The sequence below is a fragment of the Neodiprion pinetum genome, chromosome 1 (assembly GCF_021155775.2).
Source record: "Neodiprion pinetum isolate iyNeoPine1 chromosome 1, iyNeoPine1.2, whole genome shotgun sequence".
NCBI lineage: Eukaryota > Metazoa > Arthropoda > Insecta > Hymenoptera > Diprionidae > Neodiprion > Neodiprion pinetum.
This window is the reverse complement of record NC_060232.1, coordinates 13814228-13829135: the sequence shown is the minus strand read 5'-3', so window position 1 is coordinate 13829135 and position 14908 is coordinate 13814228. Positions and strand designations below refer to the sequence as shown.

The 14908-nt window shown below is 36.1% G+C and overlaps 1 protein-coding gene across 6 annotated transcripts in view; it reads left to right on the top strand.

Annotated features, from left to right (window-relative positions):
- The window catches only part of LOC124210922 (facilitated trehalose transporter Tret1), a 75497-nt gene extending 61511 nt beyond the window's left edge, over positions 1–13986 (top strand). For all 6 annotated transcript variants that reach the window (XM_046609426.1, XM_046609380.2, XM_046609370.2 and 3 more), the window contains 5 exons: positions 5419–5614; positions 7532–7703; positions 7806–8078; positions 8405–8713; positions 12122–13986. In XM_046609426.1, the coding sequence (XP_046465382.1) occupies positions 5419–5614; positions 7532–7703; positions 7806–8078; positions 8405–8713; positions 12122–12550 (1379 nt within the window). In that variant the 3' untranslated portion in view covers positions 12551–13986. The remainder of the gene's footprint in view (positions 1–5418; positions 5615–7531; positions 7704–7805; positions 8079–8404; positions 8714–12121) is intronic.
- Positions 13987–14908: the final 922 nt, after the last annotated feature.

The following is a 14908-nucleotide window of genomic DNA, read 5'->3' as shown; positions in this document are numbered from 1 at the left end:
CACGACTTCGATGTAGCTAATCAACTTTTCTCAGGGTCAAATTTAAGCCTCTTCCAATCATACTTTTGACATTGAACGATATTGAACACGCCTACTAACTGGTTACATACTTAAAAACAGAGAAATTGCACACAATGTGATATCGCAGCATTCAGAACGTCGACAAATAGATGTCTGCATACACAAGCGAACTCGCAATGCTCGCTTCACAAAACTTTCACGGACCAGTATAAAACTTACCATTCACCAGCAGATTTTGGTTGGATCGATTCTCATCCGCAGTTTCAGTTTTCACACTTTACGGTGATTGCGAAGTGGAACAGCTTGTACAATTTCAATTTTGATTGCTTCCACTCATCGAGATAAAGTTCTCAGCACCTCACAAGTAATGTCAAGATCTTATTGGTCTTTCATCAAAGCGATGGCATCAGTTTTGTTTCTCATTTTCTAACCCACTAGATTCATACAATCTGCATTATCGGAATGTTGATTAGGCACATGACAGTAATACATCGAGGAAACACTGGATACTCAGATACTTACTACGATCAGATGACGGATTAAATCCGGGTGTTTACTGCATACAGTATCGTTATTATCTTACAAGATATGTGTAATGGTCATTGCTTTATTAAATTATTTTCTTGCACGACAGAGTATCACAGGATGAATACCGACCCGTTGCAGTGGTTCTCTGCCAGAGATCTTGTTTTACGTTGTCACTTTTGCGTTGAATACTATTTCCACGTTACAAAATCGTATTCGATTAATTAGCAACTTCTCGTCAATATATTTATATTGGCAAACTTTCACTTGTGTAGGTCATTGTGATCAATGCATGCAGTTCTATGCATGACATGCTACAAACCTTGCACGGTACAGAAAGGAATGAAAAGAAACACACAAACCGAAATCCATGCCCTGATATCTCACGCTGCCACTAAAAAGAAGGCAGTTCATAAAATACGTGTTACTCATGTTTGAGTGGAGCCAAAACCGTGGATGATGACTTAATTGTTTGTGAAATATTTATGAGCTAAAATTAGCCCGCCATGGCTTGTGTTAAAAATCGATATCTTGAAATGCAGAAAATTTTTTCATCATTCATCGTTGACCTCTACCCGCAGGAATTTATTTCATGTATGAAAAAAAAAGAATGCTGTGATCAAAACCATTCACTCGTGGGCCCTCGTGGTCTCAAAATATGAAACAAAAGTCCGGTCCAGGTCCGTAAATTTCACATAGAGATATGAATGTGGTTACATTTGTGTATATCATTCAGATAAGGTACCCAGTTAAGTTCACATAAATATCCCATTTCTCTTCAAATTTGGCTGTACACTTGAGTACAAGATTGCTAAAATTTCTAAGTCTTACAAAAATTCGAGGGATTTGAAATATTTCAACTGATCTCAATAAATTTCAAAATATTTCAAGCTATTTCGAAAAATATCAGAGTATTTCAAAAGATTTCAAAGTATTGCTGAAGAATTCGAGTGATTTTTCAAACAGATCTCAAATTGTAGGAGACTTTAAACATTCTAGAGATTTCGAGGATTTGAAAACATTTCTCGAGTGAGCTCAACCCCTCGTTCACCTTACATCGATTATAAACCTCAAATGCACATAAGACACATATGTATTTTAGTGCCATGCGTATCCAATCAATACTGCACTTCTCTATTTATGATGAGGTGGTTATATACGTTGTAAATAAGAAAGAAAATATTTACTTCCCTTATTCTACCGCAAAACACAGGTGGAACACATTGGAGCACCCCGAAATACGTACGAAAACTCTGTATTGATGATTGGTATGGTTCGGACGTAAATAACAATCGTTCGGTCATTCGAAGATCAAAAATATCGATCTGGGAACGGAGGTTAACCCTTTGAGAAGCAGGAATTTCAGAGGGTTTACCGCTGCTCTCACGATTGACGCCGCAATCATTGTTTTGCTGCGTGATTACAAATGTGCCTTCATGCGGGAGGAGGTTAATGTCTGCATTTAAAATTTGTTTTTTTCACCGGTTTACGTACGCATCAAAGTGTCCCTAAAGGATTTTGAACTTTATGTACCGGTTGAACGAACTTTTAGTGCGACATTGTCAAAGCTATAGCCAGAGGCCAGTCTATAAGTCGTCGCGTATGAAACGAGCTTCCGGAAAATTTCAATTATCAATTTGTTTAACTATTCCTCTGTCCATTTTGCGGACAATGAACACGTCAGAGTAGTACTTTGAACTTGGTAAAAGCTTATTCAAAATAAATACTCCGTAGTTATATATGATGAATATTGCTCGTATTGATACAGTGCCTACGGACAAGTGCCAAGTTTAGAGGTAGCTCATAGATATTTAATTGCGTTTTAAATATTTATGCGCGTACACTACATACTAACGTCAAAATTAATTCGTAGTGATACATTAGCGTATACAATAGGTGTGTCCAACTCATTTAGCCTATAAGCCACATGAACGATTCATACCAAATCGAGGGTCACGTGCTCGCAACTCCTCAGAAATAACTAAGCTGATTGTAAAATATCTACTTTGTTGGCCCTCACCTTATATGCGAAGTACATAAAGATGAGTTCCGTTTGTGTTTCATATTTTTTAAAAACCATTGGGGGTTTCTCCAGCTCGCTACAGTGTGCTCAAAATTTTTATTCTTTGCAGTACACATCTCACTTCAATTGAGCTCCCATCAAAAGCATTGGGATTTTTATTTAACTTTGTATAAGGTACAGAACACAACAAGTTGAATACTTCGAAAAGTATAAATAAAAAATCAAATAGAGAACACAATGAAAAAATCAGAACGAGTTTTCTTCCCGATTGCAAAAATATATTCAAGCGCAACATAATTAAAAATAAAAGTGTCATGATGAATAATACATTCATTTCGAATCATGAGTGCTACACGAGTATAGGCCCGTGGAACTTCTCAGATACCTTTTGAAGATATAGTATTTCAAATCTGTTGTTTTTGCACTACTCCGTATCCAGACTGGATTCAACTGCATTATAGTGAACATAAGCAAGTATTCCTGAAAAAATACGTGGCGTTAAGTAGAAATCGCACAGAAGAAACATTGCAGTATAAAAAATAATACTCACTTTTGAGAAAATATAAAATATAAATACGTATACATACGAATGGAAGGGTTTCGGAATTTGCGAAGCATTATTTTTTAATACAGATACTTAACACCCATTTGCAACCATCAAACCATAAATATTCAGTTCCAGACATTATGCTGATATCATATCCAAAATGAAAGATAGATACAAGGAAAACAAATTATTCATAATATTTACTAATTATGTTGAAATTATATCTATCGGTAATTTTCAGTCATATTTAATTATGAATGTTTTTTCAGAATTATTGTGATTTACGACAGAAAATTTTTCGCCGTCATGACAAAACATATTCGCAATTTACTTCCGTGGACTTCCATTGCAATGTTATATGAACTTTCTAGCTGCACATTGAAACAAGGTTGCAAAGTTGAAATCAATTGTTAAATGGAATTGGAACTGCTCTGTTTCTGCTCCACGCATTTAACCCACTTAATTATCAATACTTAGCTGTTCCGTCCTGATAATGCGTATCCAAATAATTTGAGAGCCATGAATCTAAACTCAACAGTTGTCGGCCTCATTGTCATTGATATCTGGGTTTTCAGTGCATAAGATACCTATAGGCTATAATTTTTTTTCGACAGACTGACGTTACATGCAGATCAAACAAGATACCCGACACACGATCAACTTCATGTACGTGCATAAAAAAATTAATTTTAAAATTACATGACTATACTTTACTGCAAAAAAAAAAATGCCGCTAATGATACTATGATCAGATATTAGTAAAATATCTTGAGAAAAATAATTTTTACAATGTTTTAAACATGAATTTAACCAGTTTCATTTTTCAATCATATAGCTTGAAATACTACAGAGATGTGGCACTTTTAAGTTCGAACAGGATTCACACTAGGTGTAAGAAGCACTGCACGCAGCAGTATAAAGTTTATCGAACGTATGGGCCGTTTAAAGTTAAAGAAATGAGCTGGCCGCTGTTGATTAATTTTAAGCTTGTAATTTATAACACAACGTTCCGTACAAATTAGACCTGCCTGGCCTCACCCATGGATGTCAAACATTCTTAAAATGGCTCACCCTGTAAATTTCTTAATACGGAATAATGATCCACGAAATCCAACTAACACACAAATTCAACAACGCGTGCATGAGTAGAAGTACGGAATTTTCTTAGTGGACTTTGGGGTCTATTATTAAACCCTCGGTAATCCTTTGCTTATCAATACAGCAGCGATATTGATATATAATGATTTTTTTAACTTTAGAGGATTTTCGAATGCTAACGTTACAAATTACTATATAAATTGACGACAATTTACGATAACATCATCAATATATTATTGTATATAGTTTCGCAATGATAAAAACCGTAAATCAAACTAACCAACTGATAAAAAATGGTGTCATTATTACTAACATTTAGTATACACATATTGGCATTCGGTATACGTAATCGAAATGAAATTAAAAAACACAACGATAAAAAGAAACATGTGTTCTTGGTTATCGTGACGTTCGAATCGAGAATGAAACTACGGTCATGTTGTAATCAGATTGAGAATGTGCTCATCGCAGTAACACAGAATGCTCATGCGCAGCAAACACACAATCCATTGTGGATGGAAAATTTCAGGATTATACGACGATTAGCTGAGTAGGTATAATCGTATATTTCATTCACGTGTTTCAGTGGAAAAAGTCAGTCATCTTTATTGCCGATAAACAATCCAAGCGGTTGTATTGTAGGTTGAAATACGACAAGTAATATCTCGTCGTACCTCCATTGTGGAAAGTATAAAGAACGTGATTTTAAGACAGTGAAAGTCAAATATATTGTCGTCAGAAGTATACTCGTGAAGTAGCGATACGCGTAGGAAATGAGTATTTGGAAAAAGCAGAAACCGCCTTTGGGAAATCATCTCCCTATTGTAAAGATCGCCCGATTGAGAACCACTGAACGTCATTTACTGTATGATAAGGCATGATATAAGAGTATATTTTAAGTGTGTGCATGAAAATCAACAAACCGTAATTACACAGGAATGGACACGTTGAATTTACATATATGCATGTATACGTTAGTTGACAACAATGCGATGAGTGTAATGTTTTTTTTTTCAATCTAAGAAACCTTCAAATTTGTCTCGTTTTCGAATGGAGTTGAAGGTGCTGACAAATACTTATTGGACTAATGACATTACTTCATGCAGATTTTGAAATTGAGTACGTCTAAATACTGCAGCAATAAAATCGATTTACGGACGAATGGTACACCATCATAGACTGTAAAGTCACCTTTATTCCTCAGGGAATTGCGGTGCCGTGGCAACCGGGGCCGCAATGGGCTGGACCAGCCCCGTCTTACCCATGCTTAAGGAATCCCCAACGAATGCTAACAACCCTTTTGGCCGGCCAATTACCAGTGAAGAAGGATCTTGGATAGGTTCTTTGGTTGCAATGGGTGCTGCATTCGGTGGTTTTGGTGCTGGGTTCGTCATTGAAAAGTAAGTAACTCATCATTATATCCCAAGTCGAAATTTAGCACCTACATTTGACCCTACCAAGGTTTGTTTAACCTACTTTGAAGGAAACTGAACCTAGAAATCCTACATTCACCCTCAAACTCCTAAAAATTTAAGAACAAGCCCAACATTGAACCTCCAACCCCTAAGAATTAAAGTAGCACACCTTACATACTTTGACGTCTCAGTAGACGATGGATCCTTTGTTATCGATATTCAATCTACAGCTCTTCAATTGGACCAGTGACTCGTCCTCTATAGATACATTATTATAGTGGCATTCAAGTGTTAACAATGAATAATCTAAAGACTATTTCGACATAATTTTGGTAAGTTTCAATATTATTTCAAAATTCAGTATTGCATTTCAAGTGTATTTATTCAACGCTCTTACGAATACAGAAACCCCTTTAACAACAGGAACTTCAAATTAACATAAGTACAAAAGTCTTAAGTTTATTAATACTCTGAACTGGATTGATGATAGTTACAAGCTATAAATTGGTATCACTAACGATAAACATAGAAGCCTAATTAAAAATAATCAATTATTGAATATTTTAATATATATACAAAATTCTAAAATTTATGCATACATTTAACTGAAATTAGATGATAGTTATGAACTATAAGTTTGTGTCACTAACAATAAATATAGAATCCTAATTTAAAAATATATCAATTATTACATACCTGGATTAATTATATATAACAACGGAAAATAAGATTCAACTCATGTGTAACCCAATTTATTGGGATTTCAATTTCATCTTGTATCGTTTCAATCGTAATTTTTGTATTTCAATCGCAATCAATCAAAATCGATAGATCTTTATCAGCGGGGTAGGGTTTTGAGCGTTTGAGGAAAGTTTCAAGCAAGCAGATTTATCCCTACTTCTGAAGAATTGAAGGAGATTCTAGACAGACCCTACTTTGAACCTAAACTTGGTAAATCTCGGGAAACTACGGACTTTATTAGCTTTAAAGTAGAGTCCGACACTGCATGGAAATACAACCTACTTTACTATTTTTAGAAGCTCCTAGGTACGGTTTAAACTAGGCGCTAATTGTAAGTTTCGACTTGAGATCAATTACGGTAGAAAGACCAAGCTGGTAGCATTATCCAAGCGATTACAGGCGGTTTATTGGCGTCACAGAAAATGCTGACGCAGAATTGGCCACAACTTGACACAAAGGCCCCGATTTTCCAGTCAATTTCGCAACATCTGTACGGCAGATTTAGGACGAAAGTGACGGGCCGAAAATAGACATAGTGTAGCCGTCATCATAGTTCAGCAAAAGAATCGAAATACGTTAATCTTTGTACACTAACCGATATCATGAGTCTAACTTTCTATACGTAAAAATGATAAAATAAGCACAATTCTTGTTAGACATCATATTTTCGCACGCATGTAGTTAGCACGTATAAGTCATGTCTATATTGGCTTAAAAGGTGTATTTTTGATTGACGGAAATTAGTTGACTTTATATTTTGTTGGCAATAGGTCGGTAATAAACTTACGGTATGCTACTTGGGGCTTCGTTTCGTAGCACACAATAAAATCTTGCCATGACATCATTTACGTTTTAATTTTTCTATATAGTTTTCTGAGTCATAGATCCACTAATAAAAATAACGTCATCAAAGTTGTTGATTTCAAAAAAAAATCCATTAATAACTCCTAACGTTGATTGAAAATAACATGTTAATACCAACATCTATTTTTTGATTAACCCAGACAGTCCACTGAAAGTTTTAAATTTAGAATACTTAAAATTAATCTACTACAAAATATATGCAACACCAAATAGGTGCTGGATGAACATGACAATGACAGATATTTCTATTTTCAACAAAGTAACAGGTACAAAGTTAATTATGCGTTTAAATTTTAGATATGGTCGAAAAACTGCCCTTCTTGCCAGTGTAATCCCATTCGTTATTGGATGGATACTGACAGGGACCGCCGCTTACGTCGTGCAACTTTACATAGCACGAATTTTCTTCGGGTTTGCAGCGGGACTTTGCTTCACAGCACTCCCTATGTATGTCGGTGAAATTGCTGAGGTAAAGCTACCCATCCGTTCGTTCTACTTATTGCTTAAGAAAATCTCGTAAACGTAATTCAAAACCAAAGAAACTTGAAAGTGGTATTTGTTACTTTCTTAGACGCCGATCAGAGGAGCGCTTGGGTCTCTCTTCCAAATGTTCATTACTGTGGGTCTCTTATACTCCTATTCTATCGGACCCTACGTATCATACACGGTTTTATGGATCGCCTGTATCTGCGTGCCCCTCGTCTTTTTTGCATTGTTTCTGACTTTACCCGAGAGTCCGTATTACTACCTAAGCAAAGGACGCAAAGATGATGCTATCAAGTCTGTCGCAAGACTGAGAGGAAAATCTGCAGCTGGCGTCCAAAAAGAAGTTGATGAGATGCAGGTGCGTGAAATGTTATCATACTGATATCATATTGTTCGTATCGTAGTTTTATCATATTGGTTGGAGTCAGTTCAGTTACACAAAAATTATTACATTGTCACCCTTCATTCGATTAGACTAGAAAAGTTTTTTCACTGTACGGACCTTACAATTTTCCAATCAGACTCAATAAAGTCAAGTTCACTCTTTAAAGCTAAACGAAGATCGAGTCGAAAGCTTAACCACAAATCAAAAACGGATTTGACACTTTAAACTTGATGAATTAATCATTTCCTTATATCAATATGTCGATAAGTATCTATAAATATATTGTCATTGTATTTCAGGTCGTCGTAGAAGAAGCGTACAGGAATGAAAGTTCCTATGCCGTCTTGTTCACAGTAAAAGCCAACTTCAAAGCGCTGTTGTTGACTTGTGCGCTAGTGTTCTTCCAACAATTCAGTGGAATCAACGTAGTTTTGTTCTACACCGGAGATATATTCAACGCCGCAGGAGGCAACTTGTCCAGCGATATTGCCACCATCATTGTTGGTAGCGTGATGCTCGCTGCTTCTTTTATCACTCCTCTTGTCGTTGAGAGACTCGGCAGGAAATTGCTTCTTATTGCTTCGTCGATCGGTCAAACAGTATCGATGGTAAGTTAAAAATGCACGCGAACAGAATCATTTACAATAAAACAATGAAATTTATTGACTATAGAGACCGTGCGCAAAATTCACGGCAGCGCCAAATCGATTCTATTAGTCCCAACCGACGGGCATTTTCCCCTGTCTACGCCAATGCCTCAACCAATCATAAACTTCCGTCGCTACGCCATGGCACGAAATTAACTAATCGTTTTGAATCGTCCTGTCGTATAGGGACAGTTAATAACGGTTTACTCGGTATTTCCGAGACTATCGTAACAACCGATAGCGCAACAACTAACTTTCACTTTTCTTACACCGGAAGAAGTCTTTTTTTCGGTAAACATATTTGTTCTTTCGAAAAAATGATGACATATAACCGCCAGACCATTTGTCAAAGTTGAAGCAAGTCCCGTCGATAGGGACAATTTTGGCCACTCGCGGCGCTACAGGTACTCACGCTCAGTCCCCATAAAAGCTCTTCGCACAATCCGGCATTAGCGGAAAACGGCATTACGAAATATGGTATCAACTTTAAAAATGGGCCTTTAATTTTTAATTTGAAGAGACTCGGGGCCCCTATTATATGATGTGAAAAATTTGGGTTTAAATTTGTCACAACTTCAGTTCAGTAGTTGAACATCTACATTTTGTTTAATTCGTTTGTTAATTGCTTAAACATGAGTAACCTGACTTGTTATCAGTAGGGATAAAACAAAAGAAAAACACTTGTGTATTTTAACCAACAAAACGTAATGATGAGCAGTTTGTGCAACCGAACATGGTATCTACTTCACGGAGATAACTAAGTGCTAGTAGCAGCATTATGGCTTCGGTGGACAAGAAGTGGATACCAATACATATACTTATACATTCGTTAATGTATCAAGCTATTCCCATATCTATGGAAATCGAAGTATGCGCGTTTCAGATACTGCTGCGATATATGCAGAACTTACTGCACTAAGAGATGAGTGTTAGGCTCTCATTATGGTTCACCGTGAAAAACGAGTTAGTCATAAAAATCTAATACTAGTGTGGTCATTTGTTGAGCTCAAACATGGCGTGACTCTCGACAGTTATCCGTCTACCGTGCATCCATGAGGAAAGTGCGCACCTTATGCGCGTGCGTCAAGTCCTTCGAATTTTATTGGCTGACAGTTAGCGCCTGATTGAGTAGCGGACGCACTACCAATCGTGACTGTCAGAAAATGTCCCTAGGAGCCCATCACTATCTGTGGGCAACTGCTGTCGGTGTTGTTATGAACCTTATGAACCTCTACCGAGTTCGCAAGGGAAGCGCGAAGTTTTGGTATAGTATTTTGTTAATAATGATTTCCGGATTACAGTAATAAATTGATCGTCGAAGGAATCCGACGATTTGATTGACATGATTAACGCGTGCCTGATTTATTTTACTTCGGATTAGCTCCGAATCGACGAACTGGTTTTCGTAACAACACCGACAGCAATTGCCCACACGTAATGGTGGGGACCTGGGGACATTTTCTGACCGTCACGATTGGTATTGTGTCGGCTGCTCAATCAGGCAGCAACTGTCAGCCAATAAAATTCGAACGACTTGACGCACGCGCATAAAGTGCGCACTTTCCTCATGGATACACGGTATATTAATGAAACATGTAGTCTAAATCATCATCGGACTAACAGTTGATGCAAATATTTTGCCATGTGTCTCACAACACATAGCATGCGCTACATCGTCACTCGAAATCACAAAGTATAACGTATTAAGTATCAGTCTTAATACGAATACAGTACAATCCTTGTAACTTTTCTTTTACAATGTACATTCAATCAAGCCGCGTTCTACCCTGGTTTCGATTTTGCAATATGGTATGTAATAATGTGAATACAGATCGTGATATCACCGTGACAAATGGTCAGAAATGTGTGATGAATTGCTCGTGACATGCAATAGTAAGTAATGTATGGACTTGCTTATCAATAATATGTGCTGTACGGTCTACAGGAAGACACCAAATTCGTACTTAGCGTGCATTGTACCGTATTTATTGCTACGAAATGACAAGACACTTATGACAATGTGGCATTATTTTTAATCCTTCACTGATGCAGATTTCACTGACTTTTTCAATACATTAATATTACACTGGTCAACAGTGGTTTTGTTACCCTTGATGTTTAAGTGGTCTTAGAAAGATTTGATGTCAACGACCCTCGGAGTAGACGTAGGTTTTCAAAATTGACTCTAGTTATCTATTTCATCGACATTTTCATATATCAGTGAAAATGCGATATTTAAATGAAAAATTCGATATTGTTTTTAGTAGGTATCTAAAGTTTATCAAAAAAATGCTGTCAATGGTTTTAGTCATAGTTGATTTATTCAGACAAAAGTGAAAGATATATTGAAAATGTAATACTTTTCAGAAACTTCTGTGATAAGGTTTTCTTTTACACGATTTTTGGGACCTATGTCGTAGAATTCAGCAGTAATCTGCCATCATGTGACTATCCTACCGAACTTGTTATCGGTCTTCCGTCACTCTCAAATCCTGGTGAAAATATTAACATCTACCTATCGTTTTTATTTGCAAAACCTTCCGAAGCTACCCCCCCCCCCCCCACACACACACACACACAATTTTTCTTAGTTGAGCTGTGTTATAATGAAAAGATTCGAATTCACAAATACGGTTTCGAATATTACGATTCACATTCGTCAGATTATAGTGATATAAAATATACAAAGTTACATGTATTATTTATTAGAAAAGATACATTCTGTATCAAGTAACCGATGTCGTCATATTATGAACACATGCCTATAATGGATATAAAGCCCTCTAAAGCATTTGCACGTATTATACCTTTACATACAATTTGCTTCTTACTATCGCAATATTGTTTTCTGGAATTAAATGTATTATTATATAAGCGGATCATTGGTAATATTAGTTGTAAATAAGTTTGTTTCATAAATTTAGCTCACGCTTAAACCCGCGCTTGCCATATACTTATCGCATCAAGAAAAATGTGTGAACTATAAACTAACTTCTTGTGGAACAGAGTACTTGTATTTGTGATAGCAAGAAAGTTACGTTTGCTCCATAACATTAAAGTGGAATTTTGTAGACATTAAATATTAAGTTCCCGGTAATCAATTCCGTATGCAGGTCAGGAAACTGTCACTAACCGAATAAGGTCATCAAATAGCTTCATCGTATAGACGATTGTGTTTTGGCATTGAGTACATTTTTGACGTACCTGACATTCAGAGTACTTAGAAATGAAAAAAAAAACAAATATGTGATTCTTCCCGTACATAATTACAGATTGAGAAATGCTTATTCCGCCTTTCAATTACATAATTTATAGTAATGTATCATATATATATATAATAATAATTTGCTTCTACTTTGACCGTTGCAGGGCACGCTTGGTCTCTACTTTTATCTACAACATATTAACAGTGATCTGACTGCTATATCTTGGTTACCTGTGGTATCGTTGGTCGTCTTCATAGCAACGTACAGCTTCGGCTGGGGTCCTCTCGCATGGGCTGTGATGGGTGAACTTTTCGCTTCAGATGTGAGATCCAAGGCCTCAAGTTTAACCGTGGTATTCTGCTGGATTTTAGCATTTTGTATAACAAAATTTTACTCGAACATCGAGGTTAGCCTGGGTAATTATACTGCATTTTGGATCTTCGCCGTAATTAGTTTCGCTGGCGTCTTCTTCGTATACTTTTTGCTACCCGAAACCAAGGGCAAGTCACTCCAACAAATTCAAGATGAGCTAAATGGAATTAAACATAGAAATATTATTCCAACTAGTAGTTCCAGCCCTACCAAACAATGAGTAAAAACTTTGCTGTTCGTTACGAATACTGCAGTAGCCTGTGATACGAGTCAAACATTCCTTATAATTAAAATGTGTTTAATTTCACACATTTTCCCTAGCTATGGGTGTAGTCTGGTATATGTATGTACGTGTCACGGCAGATGATATAGATCCAGTATCAAATGGTAATGTTGAGATCTAAGACCTTTGTACTACCGGGTACGCATAGAGTTCTAAGCTTTTAGCTTTTGTTCTTTACAAAACGACAATAATGGTTCGAATAATAATACTCGGTCTCACAATCAACCGACGACAAACTAGTAATCACCTTTCATAAGACTTGGATATAAGAATTTTTTCACATTAATAGGAATGCAATAAATCAAAAATTCAACTGCTTCACTACAATTTTTCTGTCACTTTTCTATATATTCTGCGGAATTAATAAACGTTTAATGCGAATATTGTTTTACCGACAATAACTTGAGAGATGAAGCTAGAAAGTTTAGCAAGAAAAAATCAGCTTAGAAAAAGGTTGAAATTAAACAAAAAACACACAAACAGAATGGTAAAGTCTGTTTATTTTATAAAATCTGTACAAAAATTCAACAAACGTGCGAAACATGATGTCAGAAGTGCCCTGCTTGACATGGAAGAACGTATATACATATTTATACATACCTACATACGTACTTAAAACGTTGAGAAATTATACGGGTAAAAATGGTACGTAATATGCTAGTTCAGCCGAATTTAATTATTTATACACACCTAAACAGTTCGCTGTTGTTTATTTGTGTATTTAGTTAAACACCACTGTACATAGGTATCGCATGTGACATGTAACATCGTATGCGGCACACTTATCAGTTATCTGCAGCTTAGTCAATACATAAAGAGCTTTCACAGATATGGAGTAAACATTTAAAAAATTACCATAGACGTGACGGATATAAATTATGTTCGTAATATAATTTTTTAGTTTTTGAAAGCTTAAGAGCATACAACAACGCATTACTTTTAGCAAAGGATCAAAGTTGTATTCAGTTGCCATTCTACTCATATGATATTATCGTTCATTAACTATTAGCTATTTCCTATCATCATGATGTACAACGAAGTACTTCAAGTCTATTATCCAATATTGTACATCGCATCAATGTATTATGTGTATATAAGTAATATATATAATACAGCATAATATAATATGTGTTTGATGATACTTATAGCGTATCGCTTGTAAGGCAAATACAGAATTTAGAATAATATGTAGTGACTTATAACTTAGCCTACGTACTATAACGTGACGCCATGTAAAAATGTATATATTTACATTCATATTGCGAATACAATCGCCTCCGCAAATTTTGTTGTTACATCAAATAAGATACTTGTGATAATATTTTGTATAAATAATGAACTTCAATAATTAAATACATTGTACATGAAAATGATCCTTCTACAATACCAATTGTAACCTACTGTCACACTAATATATCATTAGAGAATACACGTATCTATTTGAACCAAATGTGGAGTGCATTTAACTTAGAGCGTTGCATGTTAATATTATCGGTACTTACTTGAACAAGTTGAATTACTATGCAATTGTTAATTTGCTCTTGATATTTCACCATGACCCGAATTTGGTTTACTGCGAATGCTACTCCTCCATGTAAATGCTCATAAGTTTATTGGGGATATGAAAAATCTAAACTGATTGGAGCCTGTTTCTCGCATAATCCGGTCGATGTGAAATTATCTTGTCGCATTGTCTCGTAGCAAGTGATGCATGCTACTCAAATTCTCATCATTATCAATTTTTTCAAAATCTGTCATTTTTATCTTAAATTAGTTCACCACAATAACATGATTCCCGTAATATCTTTTGACGAAATTAGCTAACGACGAGCCATTACGTGAGTGGGAGAGCGAACAGCGCTCACGCGGCAATTGGCAGTCGTTATCTAGCTCACACCACATACCGCATATCTCTTGCTACAGCTTTAATCATTAATTGATTGTGAAAGCGTTTTGAAACAGAGATAACGTGAAGTTTCGGTATCAAAGTTGAAAGAAGATAGCCAAATTTAATAGTAGATTATTTTGTGAAATTGAGAGGACAGGCCACCAGTAAGAAGGTCACATGAGCAGCAGCGAATCAGCTCGTTTCTCTGCCTACAGCAGCTCGACAGTGGCTCACATAAAGTACGCTTACACGGTGCCGTTATTCCGGTTTTAATATGGCTGGCGTAGTAATACCAGATTTAAAAATGCGTGTAAATAGCGCATTACACATGATATAACTTTTATATGTATAACCTCCAACGGTCAAAGTATTGCCACGACGCACAGACGTCAGTCTTACCTACGTAC